The sequence below is a fragment of the Bos grunniens genome, chromosome 18 (genome assembly GCF_055505025.1).
Source record: "Bos grunniens cultivar Pamir isolate PY7600 chromosome 18, Bosgru_T2T1.0, whole genome shotgun sequence".
Lineage (NCBI taxonomy): Eukaryota > Metazoa > Chordata > Mammalia > Artiodactyla > Bovidae > Bos > Bos grunniens.
Genome location: NC_141182.1, coordinates 35,428,462 through 35,448,057, shown reverse-complemented (window position 1 = coordinate 35,448,057; position 19,596 = coordinate 35,428,462). Strand labels below are relative to the sequence as shown.

General features: G+C 44.4%; 1 protein-coding gene across 1 annotated transcript in view; it reads left to right on the top strand.

Moving 5' to 3' along the window:
• RANBP10 (RAN binding protein 10) overlaps positions 1-19,596 on the top strand; it is a 61,055-nt gene that overhangs the window by 12,248 nt on the left and 29,211 nt on the right. The window contains exon 3 of the mRNA XM_086351177.1: positions 8,780-8,832. Within this exon, the coding sequence (XP_086207303.1) occupies positions 8,780-8,832 (53 nt within the window). The remainder of the gene's footprint in view (positions 1-8,779; positions 8,833-19,596) is intronic.

Here is a 19,596-nt window from a genome sequence, read left to right as displayed (position 1 = left end):
ATGAACAAGATTGCCAGCCTTCCGATCTGTGGCTGAGGTGTTAGATGTCAGGATGAAACTGTCTGGTGAGATTCCAGCAGCACCTTGCGGGGCTGACGCAGGGGACGGGGCAGTGGTGACAGACCCTTTGACTTGGGAGGCTCGGCAGCCAAACTACCTTCCTGCAGCCCGCAAGAGCCATCTCAGCCCTGAGGCTCAGGAGCTTGTCCCTTCTCTCCTTGTCACATCCTACCAGAGCTCTGTGGGCCTGGAGACAGTTAATTGATGGAGCTTAAATTAAAAATGTTCAGGGAATTCCCTGGTGGTCCAGTGGTTAGGACTCAGCATTTTCACTGCCAGGCCAGGTTGGATCCCTGATTGGGGAACTAAGATTCCCTCAAGCTGTGCAGCGTGGCTGGGAAAAAAAAAGTTCAGATCCCATAGTCATTGGTTCATATATCTAATGTAACATTTGTTAAAAGTGTCTCTGGGCTTGCCAGCCCATAAAATCCACCTTTCCTCAAAGGGGAAGTTGATAAAAGTAAAAAAAAGAGCTAGGTCTGTATTCTTCACTCTTGTTACGTGCTGTGTGCTTATGGTGAGGGACTTCTTTCTTCTGGCCCCGACACGAGGCCTGGATACTCTGATGCTTTCCACTGAGCTCTGTGCCAAGCCCTACTTGTCTCATCCGGAAAAGCCAGATGAGGCTAATGCTGGCCTACAGGGCCATATGGGTGTTTTTGGTGACTCCCATGTGTGTGCTAAAATAAATACAACATTAAACATGCCATTTTAACAATTTTTAAGTGTAAAATTCAGTGGTATTAATTGTGTTCAACTTGTGCAACTATCACTACTGTTTTCCAGAACTTTTTTATCACCCCAGACAGAAACTCTGTACCCATTAAGCAATAACTCCTCATCCACCACCGCCCCCGCCCCCCCCCCCCCCCCGCCCCCGCCCGGCTCCTCCCAGCCCCTGGTAACCTCTAATCTCCTTTCTGTCTCTATGAATTTGCTTATTGTAGATATTTCATAAAAGTAGAATCATACAGCATTGTCCTTTTATGTCTGGTTTATTTCATTTAGCATAATGTTTGCAGGGTTTATCTTATGTTGTGACCTGTGTCAGAATCTTACTTTTTTATGGCTTGTTTATATTTACCACATTTTCTTTATCCATTCATCTGTTGATGGACACTTGAGCTTTTTACATCTTTGACTATTGTGAGTAATGGTATAATGAACACTGGCATGCAAGTATCTGTGAGTTTGTCTTTTCAATTCTTTTGAGTGTATACTTAAGAATTGCTTGATTGAGTGTATACTTAAGAATTCTCTGGTGGCTGAGCAGTTGGGGCTTTGCACTTTGTGCAGACAGGGAAAAAAAAATTTGCTTGATTGTTCTGTTTAACTTTTTGAGGAATTACCAGATTGTTTTCCACAGTGGCTATACAGTTTTATATCTCTACCAGCAATGTGTGAAATTTCTAATTTCTTTACTTTTTTACCAATAACTTACTTCCTTTTTCCTTTCTCCCTTCCTCTTATTCTTCTTTATTTCCTTCCCCATCCTATGTGTGAATTAGTATCTCATTTTGGTTTGCAGTTCTAATGGATTAGTAATGTTGAGCATCTTTTCATGTATTTATTGGCCGCTTGTATATCTTCTTTGGAGAAATGTCTACTCAAGTCCTTTGGCTAGTTTATAATTGAGTTTTTTGTCTTTTTGTTGTTAAGTTGTAGGAATTCTGTATATTTTTGAATATTAGATCCTCATAAAGCTATGATTTAGAAATATTTTCTCCCATTTCCAAGTTGTCTTTTCACTCTTTGTTTTTTAACCTTCCTGCACAGCTTGTGAGATCTTAGTTCCCCAACCAGGGATCAGACCCGTGCTCCCTGCATTGGAAGTGTGAAGTCCTAAGCACTGGACCGCCAGAGAATTCTCTCTTCACTTTCTTGATAATGACCTTTGATGCATAAAAGTTTTAATTTTGATGAAGTCCAATTCATCTGTTTTTTCTTTTGGTGTCGTATCTAAGAATCCATTGCCTAAACCAGTCATGAATCTTTTAAGTGTTTTTTTGTTTAGCTCTTATATTAAGATCATTGGTCTGTTTTGAGTTAATTTTTATACAAGCTATGAAGTAGAGATCCAGTTGTCTCAGCACCAAGTTTTGAGGAGACTCCTCTTCTCCCATTGAGTGGACTTGGCACCCTTGTTGGAAGTGATTTGGCTGTGTAAATGCACTTGCGGACTTTCAGTTCTCTCCTGCTAGCCTACGTGTCTGCCTGTGCCAGTGCCGCACTGTTTCGGTTACGCTAGTTCTACAGTGAGTTTTGAAATCAGGAAACAAATCTTTTAACTTTGCTCTTTCTTTAAGATTGTTTTAGCTACTTGGGGTCCCTAGCAAGTCTGTATGGATTTTGAGGGTTCTCTTTTCCACTTCTACAAAAAAGACTGTTGGAATTTTGGCAGGGATTGTGCTGAATCTGTAGACCAACTTAGAACGTATTAACAACACTTTCCATCTACAATATGAAGTCTTCCAGTCCATGAACACAGGATGTCTTTTCATTTATTTTTGTCTTCTTTAATTTCTTTCAGCAATGTTCTATAATTTTTCATGTACAAGCGTTTTCACCTCCTTGGTTAAATTTATTCCTGAGGGTTTTGTTTGTTTTTTTGATTTTAGATGCTATTGTAAATAGAATTGTTGTCTTAATTTTCTCCTTTAAGTGTTCAGTGTTAGTATATAGAAACACAGCTGCTTTTTGTGTGTTGATTTTGTATCCTTCAATTTGGGTATGTATTAACTCTAGTAAGCTTCCTGTATATCATTTGGGATTCTCTCTATACAGAATTTTCTATAGGTAGGGTCATGTCCTCTGCAAATAGAAATAGTTTTACTTATTCCTTTCCAATTTTTACCTTTTATTTTCTTTTCTTGTCTAATCAATCTGAATAGAACTTCCAGTACAGTGTTGAATAGCAGTGGTGAAACGTCGACTCCTTGTGTTGCTCCTCATCTTAGGGTAAAAGTTTTCAGTCTTTCACCATTGGGTATGTTGGCTGTGAATTTTTCCTAAATGCCATTTATCATATTGAAGAAGTTCCCTTTTGTTCCTAGTTTTCTGAGTGTTTTTATCAAAGGGTGTTGGATTTTTCAGATGCTTTTTCTATCAATTGAGATGATCGTGTGGTTTTTTTTTTTTTTTCCCCTTCATTCTGTTAATGTGGTTTATTATATTCATTGATTTTCTTATGTTAAATTGCCTGTGACTTCCTGGCATAAATCCCCTTTGGTTGTGGTATTAATCCTTTTAATGTTGTTGAATTTGGTTTGCTATAGTTTTGTTGAAATTTTGTGCATCTCCATTCAGAAGGTGTATTGATCTATAATTTCCTTTTCTTTTGGTGTCTTTTCTTGTTGGCTTTTGATCACTGCTCCAGGGTCTCTACCATTTTGAGCTTGCATCTGGGTTCAGCACACTTGGAACAGTACCCAAACATTATTCGGCCCAGAGCTGAAGTCTCTAGGTGAGAGCTAGGAAAGCTCTTAGGAGACTGTTAGTCCAACCTGTCTTTTTCTGACAGGGAACCTGAGCTGTGGGGCGAAATCCAAGACTCATAGTCCTGAGTTAGGCTGGAGTGTCTGAGGCCAGGCTTCAGAGTCTGAGGTGTTGTCTCTGGAGCCCAGCTGCCAAGTGTCCCTGTCACTTTAGAATCCTCGTGTGCTTCTCTTCAGGAGGCAGGAAGGGAATATCAGACTTGTTGCCAAAGAGGTTCCTTGGATGGAGTACTCCAAGCTGTCTTTCCTGTCTGGGTGGGGGCTTACAGCAAAGGGTGGTCTCCTCCCTCCAAGCCTTGTTGTACATCTCCAGAGGGTGTGAGAGTCCAGAGGCCTGCTTTCTAAGGTCCTGTCCTCTGTCCGCCCCCAGGCTGGCCTGGGTCATGGAAAAATCTCCAGTCGGTTAGAGCTGTGCTGAGGCTGTGTCACTGTGTCCGCGGGGTCTCCCGAGGGTGTGCTCTCTGAGGTGCTTAGGATGCACCAGGGGCCGTGTGAGCCAGAGCCCCAGCTCCTCTGCTGAGCATGGAGTTGGACCCTTTTAGTTTGTTTCTGCGAGTGTGCTCTTCACATGCAGCTTCCGCTCTCCTGTCAAGGTTCAGGGAAATAAGAATACCGAGAAGCTGACACGAAGGCCCAGTCCCCCACTGTGTCTCCCTGGTATTGAAATGTTGCGCTGGGACAGCCCAGAGAGAGTCTGATGGCTGAGAGCCAGCAACCTCCTCAGTGTGCAGCCATCAGCTGGCTCTTGAAAATGATTTTTTCATGACTCTCAAAGTAATTTATGTTAATTGTAGAAAATCTGGAAAACTAAAGAGAAAGGAGAAGAATGCAAGCCGCCTGGAGTGTTCTCAAGACTCTCCGCATGACTGCAGTGGATCCAGTGGGCTGTTGCTTTTGTGGGAGAGTCAGCAGAGCGGGTGGGGGGCAGCACAGGCCCCGGAGGCCACCAGTCCATTCTCAAGGCTAGTCATCTTGCAGGGCCCCAGTTTACCTCTGCCGCCCCAGGGCGGACCTGGCGGTGGTCTGCAAGGGCCACTGCTGCCACCGTGCCTGCTCTGTCCTGCTCTCCGGTGGATCCCCACCCAGCTTGGCCCAAGCAGGGCCACTTGGCGCCCTCTTCTCTAGAGCCTGACAGAGAGGCAGAGTCACTCTTCAGGCTCACGTGTTTTTTTGCAGGAAAGGATAGAGACTAAGGTGGATGCCGACCGATGGCCTCCCTGCCAGGTAGCTTGTCGGTTGTCTCTCTATACTTACTGTGTCTAATGTGATAGACACATGATAGTCTTCAGATGGGTTTAGCTTACTTTCAGTTGTTTTATAAGGTAAATAACTTTTCCTGCAAGCTCCTCAGATGTATCCTGCTGCTTGAAAAGAAAGCCCTGGTGGACATATGAACTGTCGGGGAGCTAAGCTCTGTCTATTCTAGTCACTGGCTTGGGGAGCGAGAGCCCATTTTGCCTCCTGTGTCTTTGAGTGTTCCTAGCATTGACTGACCTTTTACCAAGAAGGAAGCAAATGCTCACCTCCTTTTTCCTTGGTAATTCCATGTAAAACAGGCATTCCTCTTTAGATGTCCCGAGATCCAGGCCTTCAAGGATGGCCTGCTTTCCTTTACGAGATCATAGTACTCGAAGGGCCTCCAGTGGACGAACTGGACTCTAGGGTTGTAGTCATCCACCATACTATCTTTATGCCAGTACCAACACTGTTTTGATTATTGTAGCTTTCTTGTAAGTTTTGAAATAAAAAAATATGATTCTAACTTTTTTTTTTAACACCCTCATTGATTCTGTGTATTGCTTTGGATGGTATTGACATCATAACAATATTGTCTTCCAATCCATGTATGGGCAGATGTTTTTCCATTTGTGTCTTTTTATGTTTATTTATTTACTTAAATTAAAAAAATGTATTTTTCGGCCATGCCATGTGCCTGTGGGATCTTAGTTCCCCAACTAGGGATTGAACCCAGCCCCCCTGCAGCAAAAGTGCTAAGTCCTACTGGCCACTGGACTGCCAAGGAGCTCACTATTTGTGTATTTTTAAATTTCAGCAACATTTTAGGGGTTTTAGTGTATAAGCTTTTTGCCTTCTTGGCAAAGTTAATTCCTAAGTATTTTATTCTTTCGATGCTATTGTAAATGGAATTATTTTCTCTTTTCCTTTTTTGATTGTTCAGTATTAGTATGTTGAAACACAGCTGTTTTCTGTGTGTTGTTTTTATATCTGAAACTTTGCTGAATTTGTTTGTTCTAACAGTTTTTTGTGGAATGTAGAATTTTCTATGTATAGAATCATGTCATCTGTGAACAGAGATAGTTTTACCCATTCCTTTCCAATTTGGATGCCTTTTTCTTTCTTTCTCTTGTCTAATTGCTCTAGCTAGAACTTCTGATATTCTGTTGAATAGAAGTGGCGAAAGCAGGCACCTTTCCTGTTCCTGATATTAGAGGAAAAGTCTTCAGACTTTCACCATTGAATACAATATTAGCTGTGGTTTTCTCATATAAGACCTTTTATTATGTTGAGATTGTTTCCTTTTATGCCTAGTTTGAGTGTTTTTGAGAAGTAATATACCATACAGTCCGCTCACTCACAGTGTACAATCCAGTGTTTTTTAGTGTCCTTATAGTTTTTTTTTGCCTCTTTGCTTATCTTAACCTGGTTGGATAACAGTTTTCAAGTGTATGAATACTTGCTAGAAGGCTGCATGTTTTTGAAATTTTAGGACGTCATACTTTTGGAAAGACTTAATGTCACACAGTGTTTGAAGAGTTGGGACTCATTCCCTTTGAACTCTGACTTAGCTTGACCTCATATGAACATTTCAAGTTAGGGTCCTGTGGGGCTGCTCCCTGTATCAACGACACTTACAGGGGCATGACATTCAAGTGTGGAGACCGGTCTCTTCTGGGTGCTTTACCCTTAGCTTACCTACTCAGATTCTCAAGATGACCCTGGGGTTTGTACAGAGGCTCCCAGACCATCCGCTGGTAAACACTGCCCCAGCTGTGGGGTAGCGTCTATAGGAAGGTGTTGAGGGGTAGCTGCCAGAAGTGGAAGGGGCTTCTCCTGTTGAGAGACCTAAGTAACTTGTGTTTGAGTACATGTGCCTTAGTAGTTCCCTGTTCTCTTGGGAAGTTGTGGAACCAGATCTCTGTTGCTAGTGGCCAAGCATACATTCCCTGGATGACCCTTGACCTCCCCTATTTGTAGCCCTAAGCAGTCAGGGGTCACCCAGGAAGCACATGTGATTCAAACACATAAGCCTTCATCTTAGTGTCAGGAAAGCTGAATGTGAGGGGTGGGATCGCATGTGGTGTTGGGCTCTAAAACAGGGCAGGATTAGTGGCCTGGCATCCAAGTTAGGAAAACTCCAAACTCCTGGCTCTATTGCACTTGCATATGTTGATTGATGACTGCAGGGCAGTCAGGGTCATTTGCTGTTTGGTCAGAGATGGCATAAAGGGAATGGAGACCAACTCTTGGCAGCCTCTTCCATGTAAAGTCAGGAAGCTGATTATTTGGGCTGCTATTTTTCTGGGAAAATGTGCAGGTTTTAGCCTAATGGGAATCCTGCCAGCAGGCTTACACACCTTCTGCTCTTGATGGTTGCCGAAGGTCCCCTTTTGGCAAGAAGTAGCAGGCAGTTTGAGAGTCTCAAATCCTTTGAACCATAGAAGCCTTTCTTTAAAGTGTTGTTCCTTCCCCTTTTCTCCCTTCCCTTCCCTCTCCTTTCCCCTAACCCTTGCAGGCCAGTTATTAGGGCCATGTGTTGATTGGTGTCTTTCATGGGTTCTGCCCACAAAGATGCGAAAGCTGGCTTCAGGGGAAAATGGGTAGGTTAGACCCTTCCTTTCTTCTCCTCCAACACCCATTGTTGCAGCCAGTCAGAGAAGGACATTCAGTTTACTGCAGATGGAAGGCTCGCAGATTCTGGAGCACCATGTGGTGGGGACTCTGGTAGTGTTAGGATACTGGTCCATATGTTTCATGGAACATGCCAGAAGAGGAAGAGAAGAGTCCAAGATGGAGAAACGTATGTGAGGTGGTTCCTTGCACAATTACAACAGGGAGCAGTTGGAATGTAATTTCCAGCTACTTGGAAATGGTCAAAATAAGGCAACCCCATGTGATTGCTTTACAAGAAAAACATTTTTATTGTGGTAAAATACGCATCACATAAATTTTACCATTTTAATTATTTTTCAGTGAACAATTCAGTGGCATTAAGTACATTCACATTATTATGCAACCAAAAGTTACACCTTAGCCATCTTGGTTGGTGTTTTTACTGTTGTGATCTTCTCAGCCACATGTTGATGCTCATATGTGGTTAACAGCAGGCATCGTATGTGGGTTTCTAGTATTTTACACTTAGATGGTGGTGACTTGTTTCTCTAGTTTCTGAGTTCTTGGGGAAATACCTTACTGTGTCTTTGTATACTACAACTATATAGACTAAAAAAACCTGTTCATTCCCTTCTCTGACCTTCCCTCTCACGAGTGCAACTGAGATATCTTTGACAGAGTTGCCCAGCACGGGTCCCACCTGGCTGTGGCAGCCTTGGTTGGTTAGGTTCCTGGGTGGAAGGAGTAGAGGGTGGGTCTCTGTGGCCTCACACACTGTCACCTTCAGCTTTGGATGATTAAAGAGGCCATTGGTGAATATATGGGGCAGGGTAGTTAGTTTGGAGACCTCAAGAGAAGAAACCCTAAAAAAAAAAAAAAAAAAAAGAGAAGAAACCCTGTGTAATGAGGGGTATTTATGACTCTATATGGATCCAGCTGGCTGTACTTTTTCCATGTCTTGGTTCTTGCTGAAGAGTGGCTTGTCCCTGTGGCTTAAACTTGCATTATTCTGCCAAACACTCCGTAGGATTGAACTACTTACTTTAGGTACTTCTTGGGAATAGATTCCACTGCCTTAGCTGGGAGCCAGAAGCCAAAGGACGGGAAGCAGTGATTCCAGGAAACTTTGCTCTGAAACTGAAGCCAGTGATTCCTGGTTGTAGACACTGCCTCCTGTTTTTCCAGCTGCTTAAGGCATTGAGAGATTTCCATTAGAAAATCAAAATACAAAGGTTCTCCAAGATCCACTAGTGTGTTAAAGGAGTCTCTGCCTTCATTGCTTTTCCTGTTTTTCTTTTACCAAGAAATATTTGAGAAGGGAGATGCGTAACCCATTTGTTAACCAAAATGTTTGTGTGTGTGCTTTTTCAAAGGTACATGGGAATAGGACTCTCAGCTCAAGGCGTCAACATGAACAGACTTCCTGGTGAGTCACTGGCTAAGAGAACATTTGTCCTGGTCTCTTGATCCATTCTGTGATGAGAATCATGGTGGCAGCCAGCAGGCTGGAGAGGACTTTGTTTGCTGGCTGCCTACCCGCCAAGCCAAGCCATTGGGTGGAGGATCCTAAAAGGTAGCCACTGGGCCGGGATGGCATGGGCTTCCATTCCAAAAATGAACTGGCAAGTGATTGTCGTTCATGGAATTTGAACTGTTTACAGTCAGAACCAAGCGACCTGAGCTTGCTCCCTGTGGGGATACGCCTCAGTAGCCCTCACTCCCATTGGCCTTTGCTTGACCAGTCTGGGACTCTGGCATTTTGGAGAGGAAGGCTGCCATCAACCTAGGTCCTGTTTTCACTTTACCATGTTAATGGCCAAAGCCTTAAGGGACCTCCCACGTGGAAGACAGTTGAGGCAGTATCTTAATAAATAGGATGTGCGTGACACTTCGGCTTACAGTCAGCAACCTCAGATTTATAAAGGAGCACTCTGGGCCCTGCCGGTGGGCCTCCTCAACCACCCAGGCGCCCTTTCAGTTGTTTTCTGCCCAGCAGCTCATGCCCAGGCCTGGGCTAGGCACAGTTGAGAGGACAAAAGCCTCTACCAGAAGCTAGTGGATTCTAGAAGATGGTCCCAAATTCATTTGTTGGCTTGAGTGGCCTAAGTGACAAGGTGCACACTACCCTGACTCTGTCAGGTAGGCAGGCAGAGTCCCCATGTTTTGCCCAGGCCCTCTCTGCTTTTTGTGCCTCTGACACAAAGAAGGCAGCTGGCTTTTTCCAAAGAGGGAACACCACTTAAACCTTCCAGTTTTTTTCCAATCTGTGTTTAATATCACTCAGGGTTTTTTTTCCTAATTGACTCCTTTCAAGCACTAGAAATCTTGACTTGCTCAGGATGGATTACAATTGTCAAGAATCTGACTTTTAAAAAAAATTGGCTTCAATCTGAGCAAAAGTGGCGTTTAGTATTAATCAGAATGTGTGTGGCATGTTTGGCCTCTTTGTGCAGCGTGCAGCTGTGATGTTTGTTATTCTAGCCTTGGCCGACTAGATATATCTACAGTGGTCATAGCTCTGCCTCTTTGTGAATAGGGAGCTTAGAAAGATAATTTCCCGTCAAGGGTAAACTGATTCTTAACCTTTGTCTTGCACTAAATGTGCTCTTGAACCTTTGCATGGCTTTGGTTGCAGAGAAAAGAGGCTTTTATAGGTTCATTACACAAAAATAACTACTATAATCTGTTATTGAGTGGGACTTTAAGCAATTCTGAACACTGGTTAAATGAATTTTTGTTAATCTCTGTGAAGGAATGCTGTGCAGCCATGAAAAGAATGAGGAGCCTCTTCAGGTACTGCTTTGGAGTAATCTCTGGGATGTATTATTAAGTAAAAAGTATAAGGCATAAAACAATGTATATTATGTTACCAAATGTTTTAAAAAAAAGAGGGAATATGTGCATCACTATATCTGTTTGTACATGCATAGAATATCTTTGGAAAGTTAAAGAAAAACTTAAAATATCGGCTGCCCCTCGAATCAGGGTGACTGGGAAGAGGACTGGGAAGAAAATTTTTCCCTTTTGAAGCTTTCAAATATTCTTTCTTGTGAATATGTTATCTGTTTTAAAATAAATAAATAAAATTAAAATAACCGAAAGCCCCTTCATCAAGAAGTCCTCATGCCTGTCTTTTAGCTGGTCTCGGGATGTGGTCTTTTACCATGTGCAAAGCATGGTGTTCTGGGTTCCACACATTCATCCTTCTTTAGTAAGAACCGTTTTCACATGGCCAAAGGCTTCAGGATCCAGGGAGTGGAGCATATGAGGTTAGAAGGGGTTCAAGGGATGCTGAACTGACCTGAAACTCTTGAGATGGAGCCGTGTGGAGCTGACTTAGTCTCTTTGTCTTGTTCATAAGATGGGGCTTTTGACCCCTCTGGGCTGCTTAGAGGTTAGCTGAGGGTCACATGCTTTGACATTGTAATGCAATGTTGTTGTGAAGTCAGACTCTGCCTGGGCGCTGGAGGTGACTAGGGAGAAGGGGCTTGGGGACAGTGGATAAGGTGTTAGTTCCCACACTAACACATCAGGAGGGCTAGCGCCTTGTTTACAACCTCACTGGTGCATCTGTCTTTTGGCAAGAGAAAGGAGCCTCTGTGTTCTATGCATATGGCACCTGTCTTCGTTTTCACTCTGCCTGCCAGCTCCTGAGGGTTTTCCTTCCTGCCATATCTGATCATCTCCCTGATTGTTCCGTAAGGTGGAAACTAGGAATCAGGTTGCATCTAGGTAGGGATGCACCCTAGGAATGATGGATGCCTCTGGCTTTCCTGGATGTAGGACTGGCTGAGTGGCTGGGCAGACCTAGCACAGGACAGATGTAGGGACAGAGGGGACAGAGGACAGGACCCCCTCACTGCTCAGGAATGATGGGGGCCTGCCACTGTTCACCTCAGTGCTGTGTTTGGAAGATCGGAATCCCCTTTAGTGCTTTCCATTTTCTGGGGTCACTTTGTGTGTGTGTGTGTGTGTGTATGTGATGAGCATATGTTCTCCAAAACCAGAAGAATCATCATTCAAAAATGGTTATACCTGAAATTACTTGCATGTATTTTGGTGGTGAAGTGAGAGATGGAGGATGATAGTAGTTAAAACCTTCCTGCCAGATTCTTCTCATTTCTAAGAGGCCATTGGTTGAGATGAAGGCTATTTGGACCATTTAGATGTATGGTTGGTGGGAGGGGAGCGATGGTGGTGGCCTTAGCTGTGTCTAGAATTTCAGACTTTGGTGTTAACTCCAGATGAGATGTTAGAGGGGTGATGTATCTCTTGATAGATTCAGGTGTACTTAGTGGAGGGTGGTGGTAGGGATGATTATGGTTGTGCAACAGTGTGAAGCGCTGTCTCACCCTGGTTGCCTGGAAAATCCCATGGACGGCAGAGCCTGGTAGGCTGCAGTCCATGGGGTCGCTAAGAGTCAGACAGAACTGAGCGACTTCCCTTTCACTTTTCATTTTCATGCATTGGAGAAGGAAATGGCAACCCACTCCAGTGTTCTTGCCTGGAGATTCCCAGGGACAGGGGAGCCTGGTGGGCTTCCGTCTATGGGGTCGTACAGAGTCGGACACGACTGAAGCGACTTAGCAGCAGCAGCAGCAGCAGCAGTAGTTTGCCAGTTGGTTTTGGGCAGTGATTCTATGGGGCCTGTGAGTGGGTCTCTTAAGTTGTCTGCTGTGATGGGATGGTTTCCTGGGAACAGTCAGGATGAGCTAGTTGAGGGAAGAGTCTTATTACTATGGCAAGGGGCCTAGACTTTTATGTATATAAGCAGTGGGGGCTGCAGGACTGTTTTTTTTTTTTTTTTTTTTGCAGTGTACTTGATTTACAATGGTGTGTTAGTTTCAGGTGTATAGCACAGTGAATCAGTTGTACATACAGCCACTCTTTTTTTTTTTTTTTTTAAGATTCTTTTCCCATATAGGCCATTACAGAGTACCGAGTAGAGTTCCCTGTGCTATACAGCAAGTTTTTTTTTTTTTTTAATTATTTTAATTGGAGGATAATTACTTTACAGTATTGTGGTGGTTTTTGCCGTACACCAGCATGAATCATGGAGAAAGCAATGGCACCCCACTCCAGTACTCCTGCCTGGAAAATCCCATGGATGGGGAAGCCTGGTAGGCTGCAGTCCATGAGGTCGCTAAGAGTCGGTCATGACTGAGCGACTTCACTTTCACTTTTCACTTTCATGCCTTGGAGAAGGAAATGGCAACCCACTCCAGTGTTCTTGCCTAGAGAATCCCAGGGACGGGGGAGCCTTGTGGGCTGCCGTCTATGGGGTCGTGCAGAGTCGGACACGACTGAAGCGACTTGGCAGCAGCAGCAGCATGAATCGGCCATAAGCATACATGAATCCCCTCCCTCCTGAACCCCCTTCCCACAGCAGGTTCTTATTATTTATCTATTATATACATAGTCGTGTATAGTAGTTAGTCCCAGTCTCCCAATTTATCCCTCCCCCGCCTTATCACCTAGTAACCATAAGTTTGTTTTCTGTCTGTGACTTTACTTCTGTTTTGTAAATGAATTCATTTGTATCCTTTGTATTTTATTGCTTTATTCCCCCGACCCCTTTTTTGGCATCCGTGTGGAATGTGGGATCTTAGTTCCCTGCTCAGGGATTGAACCTGTGTTCCCTGCATTGGGAATGTAGAGTCTTAACCACTGGACCACCAGCAAAGTCCATACCCTTTTTTTTTTTTTTTTTTTTTAGATTCCATATATAAGTGGTAACATGATGTTTATCTTTCTGTGTCTAACTTACTTCACTCAGTATGACAGTCTTTTGGTTCATCTGTGGTGCTGCAAATGGCATTATTTTGTTCTTTTTTTATGGCTGAGTTGCAGGAGTGTTTTAAGCAGAGGCAAGATGCAATCAGATTTGCTAGTTCAGGAGTACCTAATTTAGAGGAGGCCTTCTAGATGGGGTCAAGGCTAGACCAGGGATCTTGGGCAGTAGGAACTGTAAGAGCTCAGGCATGCCAGGGAGCTTCAGGAGGTGGTAGATTATGGTTTAATAAAAAAAAACCAAAAACTTCCTTTCCTTGTCCTAAAATATTGAACTGGAAACATTTCATTAGAAGTGGACAGTTAAATTTATAAATGCCTATGAGTGTATACTGAGGTAACTCAATGTATCTGGTTTATTTGAGAAGAATCCTACTAGGTCTTTGGGAGGGGTTCCTTATTTTCGTTGCTGTATATGTAGATTATTTTCTGTTTGCAAGTTTAGAATAATTTATCAGTGCCAGTTGCTCTTTGGGGACACATTTTTTGTGTCCTCTTCCTCTCTTATTAGCTGGTTCAAGTAGCAGCTTGTTTCCAGTGGCATTGCTTTTAGTGTATTCTGCTTTGCCCATCTGGTTCTCTTAATTTATAGGAAAATGACTGTGATTATTATTATCAGAACCTAAAAACATTTTCATGATTGATCTTTTAGATTAATTGAATCCATTTTGTTAATTAGTAAAAAAGAACAATTACTGTTATCAGTCTCATTTTTCTGTGTAGTTTTAAATTGAGATATAATTAACATCCAATAAAATTCACTCCTCTGAAGTATACAATTCGATGGTTTTAGTATAGTTACAAAGTTGTGCTACCATCACTACTATCTAATTCCAGATTATTTTCACCATCCCGTATAAAAACTCCATACCCATTAATAGTCATTCCTGGATTTTCCCTCCTTCTGGCCTCTGGAAACCACTGATCTACTTTCTGTCTCCATGAACTTTTCCTGTTCTGGAGATTTCATACCAATGGAATCATTATACATAATATGTGGCCTTTTGTGACTGGCTTCTTTCAGTTAGCATAATGTTTTCGAGGTTCATCTACACTGTAGTATATATCAGAGCTTCCTTCCTTCCTCTGGTAGAATAATACTCTGTTGTATGGACATATCACATTTTGCTTATCCATGCATCTGTTGATGGTCATTTGGATCGTTTCTGTATTTTGGCTGTTATAATTGATGCTTTTATAAACACTTGTATACAAGCTGTTGCGCAGACATGTGTTTTTATTTCTCTTGAGTATACGTAGGTGTAGAAATGCTGGGTCATATGGTAATACTGTTTAGTCATTTGAGGAACTACCACTGATTGCCATGGTGGCTGCCCCATTTACTTCCCATTAGCCTGTGTATAAGGGTTGATTTCTCCATATCTTTGCCAACACTTGTAATTATCTGACTTTTTGATTGCTGCTGCCGCTGCTAAGTCGCATCAGTCGTGTCTGACTCTGTGTGACCCAATAGACGGACGCCCACCATGCTCCTCTGTCCCTGGTATTCTCCAGGCAAGAACACTGGAGTGGGTTGCCATTTCCTTCTCCAGTGCATGAAAATGAAAAGTGAAAGTGAAGTCACTCAGTCGTGTCCGACTCTTAGTGGCCCCGTGGACTATAGCCTACCAGGCTCCTCCGTCCATGGGATTTTCCAGGCAAGAGTACTGGAGTGGGGTGCCATTGCCTTGTCCGGACTTTTTGATTACAGCCACCCTATTGGGTATGAGGCTTCCCAGGTGGTGCTAGTGGTAAAGAATGCCTGCCAGTGCAGGAGACACAAGAAACTTGGGTTTGATCCCTGAGTCGAGAAGATCCCCTGGAGTAGGAAACGGCAACCCCACTCCAGTATTCTTGCCTGGAAAATTACATGGACAGAGAAGCCTGGCGGGCTACAGTCCATGGAGTTGCAAAGAGTCAGACACGACTGGGCCATTTACAAACAGCAGCCCCAGTGGGTATGAAGTGGTGTCTCATTGTGCTTTTCATTTCATTTCCCTGACTAGTAATATCAAGCCTCTCTTCGTGTGCTTAGTGACCATTTATCTATCTTCCTTGGAGAAACATCTATTAAATATCTTCTGCTTTTTTTTTTTTTTGCCACACAATGTGACTTGACTGTTTTTAAGTTGGGTTATTAATCTTTTTATTATTGAGTTGTAAGAGTTCTTTATATGTTCAGGATATAAGTTTCTTGTCAGTGACATGATTTGCCATTTTTTCCCCCTATTTAGGTTGTCTTTTTTTTTTTTCTTTTTTCATATTCTTTCTTATTATGATTTATTATAAAATATTAAATATAAATCCTTGTGCTATACAGTAGGACCATGTTTATTTTATATGTAGTAGTTTGTATTTCCTAGTCCCAAAGTCCTAATTTATCCCTTCCCTTATCCCTCCTTTCCCCTTTGGTAATTGAAAGTTTGTTCTTTATGTCTGTGAATCTGTTTCTATTTTGTAAATAAACTCATTTGTATCATATTTTAGATTCCACATTTAGGTCATGTCATATGATGTTTGTCTTTCTGACTTCACTTAGCATGATGATCTCATGCTGCAAATGGCATTATTTTGTTCTTTTTCATGGCTGAGTAGTAGTCCTCTGTGTGTGTGTGTGTGTGTGTGTGTGCACGCACATGTGCGCACACTAGACTGTCTTTTCTTTTATTCTTTTATATTTATTTTTATTGGTCTGGCTGCCCCAGGTCTTCCTTGCAGCATGTGGGATCCAGCCTATGAAGTCTTAGTTGAGGCATGTGGGATCCAGTTCCCTGACCAGGGATCGAACCCAGGCCCCCTGCATTGGGAGCGTGGAGTCTCAGCCTTTAGACCACCATGGGAGTCTCTTTCATTCTTTTCTTTTGTCTGGACTGTGCAGCATGTGGGATCTCTTTTCCCAGACCAGGGATCAAACCTAGGCCATTGCAGTGAAAGCACTTACCACGAGTTCTAACCACTGGATTTCCAGGGCATTCCCATCTGGGTCTTATTCTTGATTAGAACTTATAATAGCTGGGTGACGTGGGTATGGAGACGGTGGAGGCAATTTTCTCCTTCGTTGAGGGACCCAGCAGACTCTCTTTGGCCCCTGAATGGTTGATGGTGCTTTGCCAGGTCCTGAAAGTTTAATGAAGGGGCAGCTGAAGGGCCCTCCAGGCAAGAGTGTACAACTCACTCCTTTCTCCACTCTGAGCAGATTGCACTTCCAGAATCCTCAGCGTTTTGCTTAAGGTCTAGTAGACAGTGAACCTGCTTGCCCCAGAGTGAGGTTTATCTTCCTGCAAAACGCAGATCCTCATGTGTTCCCAGTCTCTGTTGACAGTCACTGTCCACCCTGGCCCCTAAGTAGGATCCTTCCTCCTTTTCCCTCATCCCATGGTTCTACTGCTCTTAAGCATCTCTTTAATCTGGCCTTTCTCTCTATTCTTCCTCCACTGCACCTCCAGCCTCTATAGCTTCTCCACTGGGCTGTTTTCATGGCCTCCTGATTAACCTCTCTGCCTTGGGCCTCTGTTCTCTGTTCCCCTTGTACACTCTGTCCCTTGCCTGCTTTGGACCTCTGACACCCCCCTCTTTCCATCAGACACAGGTGTTGTGGGCCCTGCTCACCTCTTTCTGCCGCCTTTACCCTCCACACACGCTGCATACCAGCAGGTCTGTGTGGGACCCCAAACACCCTGCAAACATTTCCTTCTCTGCCCCTTGGCTGATGTCCTCCTTGCCCTGGAGGTGTCCTCCTTGCTTGTGAGCTTTCGTGCAGTCTTCCCGATCCCTTCAGCCCTAATTGCATCTCTGGTGACACCACCTTGCTCCACGTGATTCCTTCCCATTTTCCCAGTATCCTTTCTGGATTGTGAACTCCTTGGGACTGGGTCACATCTTTTTATAGCAGCTTTCCCAGAGTGAGACAGATGTCCTTAGGCTGTGGGAGCAGGCCATTTCTGAATCTCCCTGGGCTTTGCCTCAATGCACTGGCGCAGTAAGCCAAGTGTGGTTCTGGAACCATTGTTGAGTCAAGTCCCCCTGGCCTGCAGCCTGTCTTGGGCTAGAAGCCTTCATCTGAAGCTCAGCCTCCCTGCACTGCCCTGTCGTGGCACTGATTGTGCATGGGGGTTGACTGTCTACCCTTTCCTGTGTGTCGGGGCTCAGTATGGTTGAACCAGCTACTGGCTCTCTTTTGCTCATGTGAGGAAGCCAACCCTCGGGTTGTGGTTGGCTTCTGGATCAGTGTAGCTCAATGGCTGAGAACATGACTCCGGAGTCATGCTGTATTTGTATCCTGGCAGCTGTGTTTCCTGGAGCAAGTCACCTAACTGCTCTGGGTCTCAGTTTCCTCATATGTAAATGGGACGTGATACTAGTACTTAACTCATATATGGGATGATTATGGGGATTGAGTGCTTAAAGTGCTTAGAACAGTGCCTGACACAGGAAAAGGGGATTCACAAGTGTTAGTTTATTGTTATAGATTTTTTTCTTGTCTGAGGAAGAAAGTACGTATACATTTAAAATTCTTTAATGGGTGTTTGTGCATCAGAGTGGAGTTAGGTGTACTCTAAATGACATTTTCTCTCCAGTGTTGTGTTTTCTGTATTTAAGTAGATATGTTTAGTGCATTAGCTGGAGTTGAATTATAGAGAATGAAGATGGATAGCAACCAAAGTCAGGATGTTGATGTTTTCAGTGTTTTCTTACAGGTTTTCCTGTACTAGCTCAGAGAGGACATGTTTGCCTCTGAGGCTGTCGGAGGGTAGAGGGTAGCCACCCTGGGGTCTCATTTGGCCCTGGGAGCAGGTGGTAAACAGAGAGCGCCTCTCGAATGAGGCCTGGTGTTCAGTCTTTTCCCAGGAACATATGTGCATGTTGTAGCTTGTATAGTCAAAGGTTTCTGATGGAAGATGTCGAAGTTTTGATGTTTATCTTTTGTAAGGTGTTTTTGGCCTCCTTAAGTGTGAACCAAGGAACAGGTGTGGCCAAAAAAAGACTCTCAGAACTCTTGGCTAAATGGTTTTGAAGCCAGTCAGGATGGTCTGTGGGCAGGTGAGTGTACCTGTGGCCCCACCCTTCCGTTGTTGAGCTGGCAGCAGAGCATGTGGGCTGGGATCCCTGGGTTGGAGAAGCAGGAAGAAAGTCATGGGCGTGGGTAGAGGGGATTTGGGCTCCTCCCAGGCTCAGGTGCTTTGAAGGGGGCTAGGCTAGGACAGATCTTCCTTCTGTGTCTCGTACCTCAGACAGGGCCGGGGAGACTAGGCTGTGTTACTAGGCAGCCTCGTCTGCAGCAAGCTGGACAACTAATCATTTCCTCCTTGCCGTTTCTGTGGAGGAGGCAGATGTTCTCTTGGGGTAGCATCTATTACCTTCATCATTACAATCCCTCAAAGGAGAGCCCAGGCCCACTGGGGCATCCTTTCCTTGAAATGTTGGAAAAGAAGCAACTGGTAGAACCGCAGCTGGGAGTTGGGGATGGGGGTGTATCTCCTGAAGCAGATGGTACCTGGCAGCCAGGACTTGGTGGGGGTGAGAGGAGAGGGCGTAGTGCAAGAGGAGGGGGGTGGCGGAGGGACTGTCTGCTTGTTCCACACTATCCTCGGGTTCCAGTGAGCATCTTTTCCTCTCCCTGGAGCTGACCTTACTACGCCCATTCCTTACTCAGAGTGGGCTATCAGTGGGCTATCAGAGTGGGCTATCTAAGCACACCCCTGGGAGTGTTTCGTCCCTGCTTCTCCTGGGCGGGACACCTTCTGCACGCCGCTGATATTTCATATCTGCGTGTGCCATGGGAAAGCAGCAGCAGATAGCAGAGATCAGGACAGACCAATGAGGGTCCATGTCAGGTTCCTGAGGGCAGGTGCTAGGGTACAGCAACAAATAACAGAGTGCTGGACATCCTTCCTCTCTGTGCTCCTGAAGATACACAGGGGAAGGTGTCTGCTCAGAGCAGGTAGCAATAGCAAGTGGCTTTGTGCAGGTGGCACAGAGGTGGGTTTTCAGTAGGCTATAAATGCTGTTTGTCTGTACCCACCACATGGGGGGCTCCTTCTGTCTCCCTCCATGTGGGCTGAGATCCTTGTTCCCCACAGCTCATGAGCCCCCTTCGGATTCACCATTGATAACCACCTGTCTTTGGAGCATGTTTTACCCCAGGATCTGCATTATTTCCCAGGGGTCTGCCCTGGGGCTGCTCAGTCCCTTCCGTTGGGAAGTCATACATCTCTCCCACTGGGTGGGTTGAATCATCAGGGTGCCCCTGGGCATCTGGGATACCCCTCCTAATGCCAGCAACGCCCCTGGGAACAGGCCTCAAGAACCTGGGCTTGATGGTAGACACCATGCAAGCCTCCCCAGCGAGTATCCCTTGAGGCTGGTGAAGCGAAGAAGCTGGAGGGTGCTGGTCCTGTGT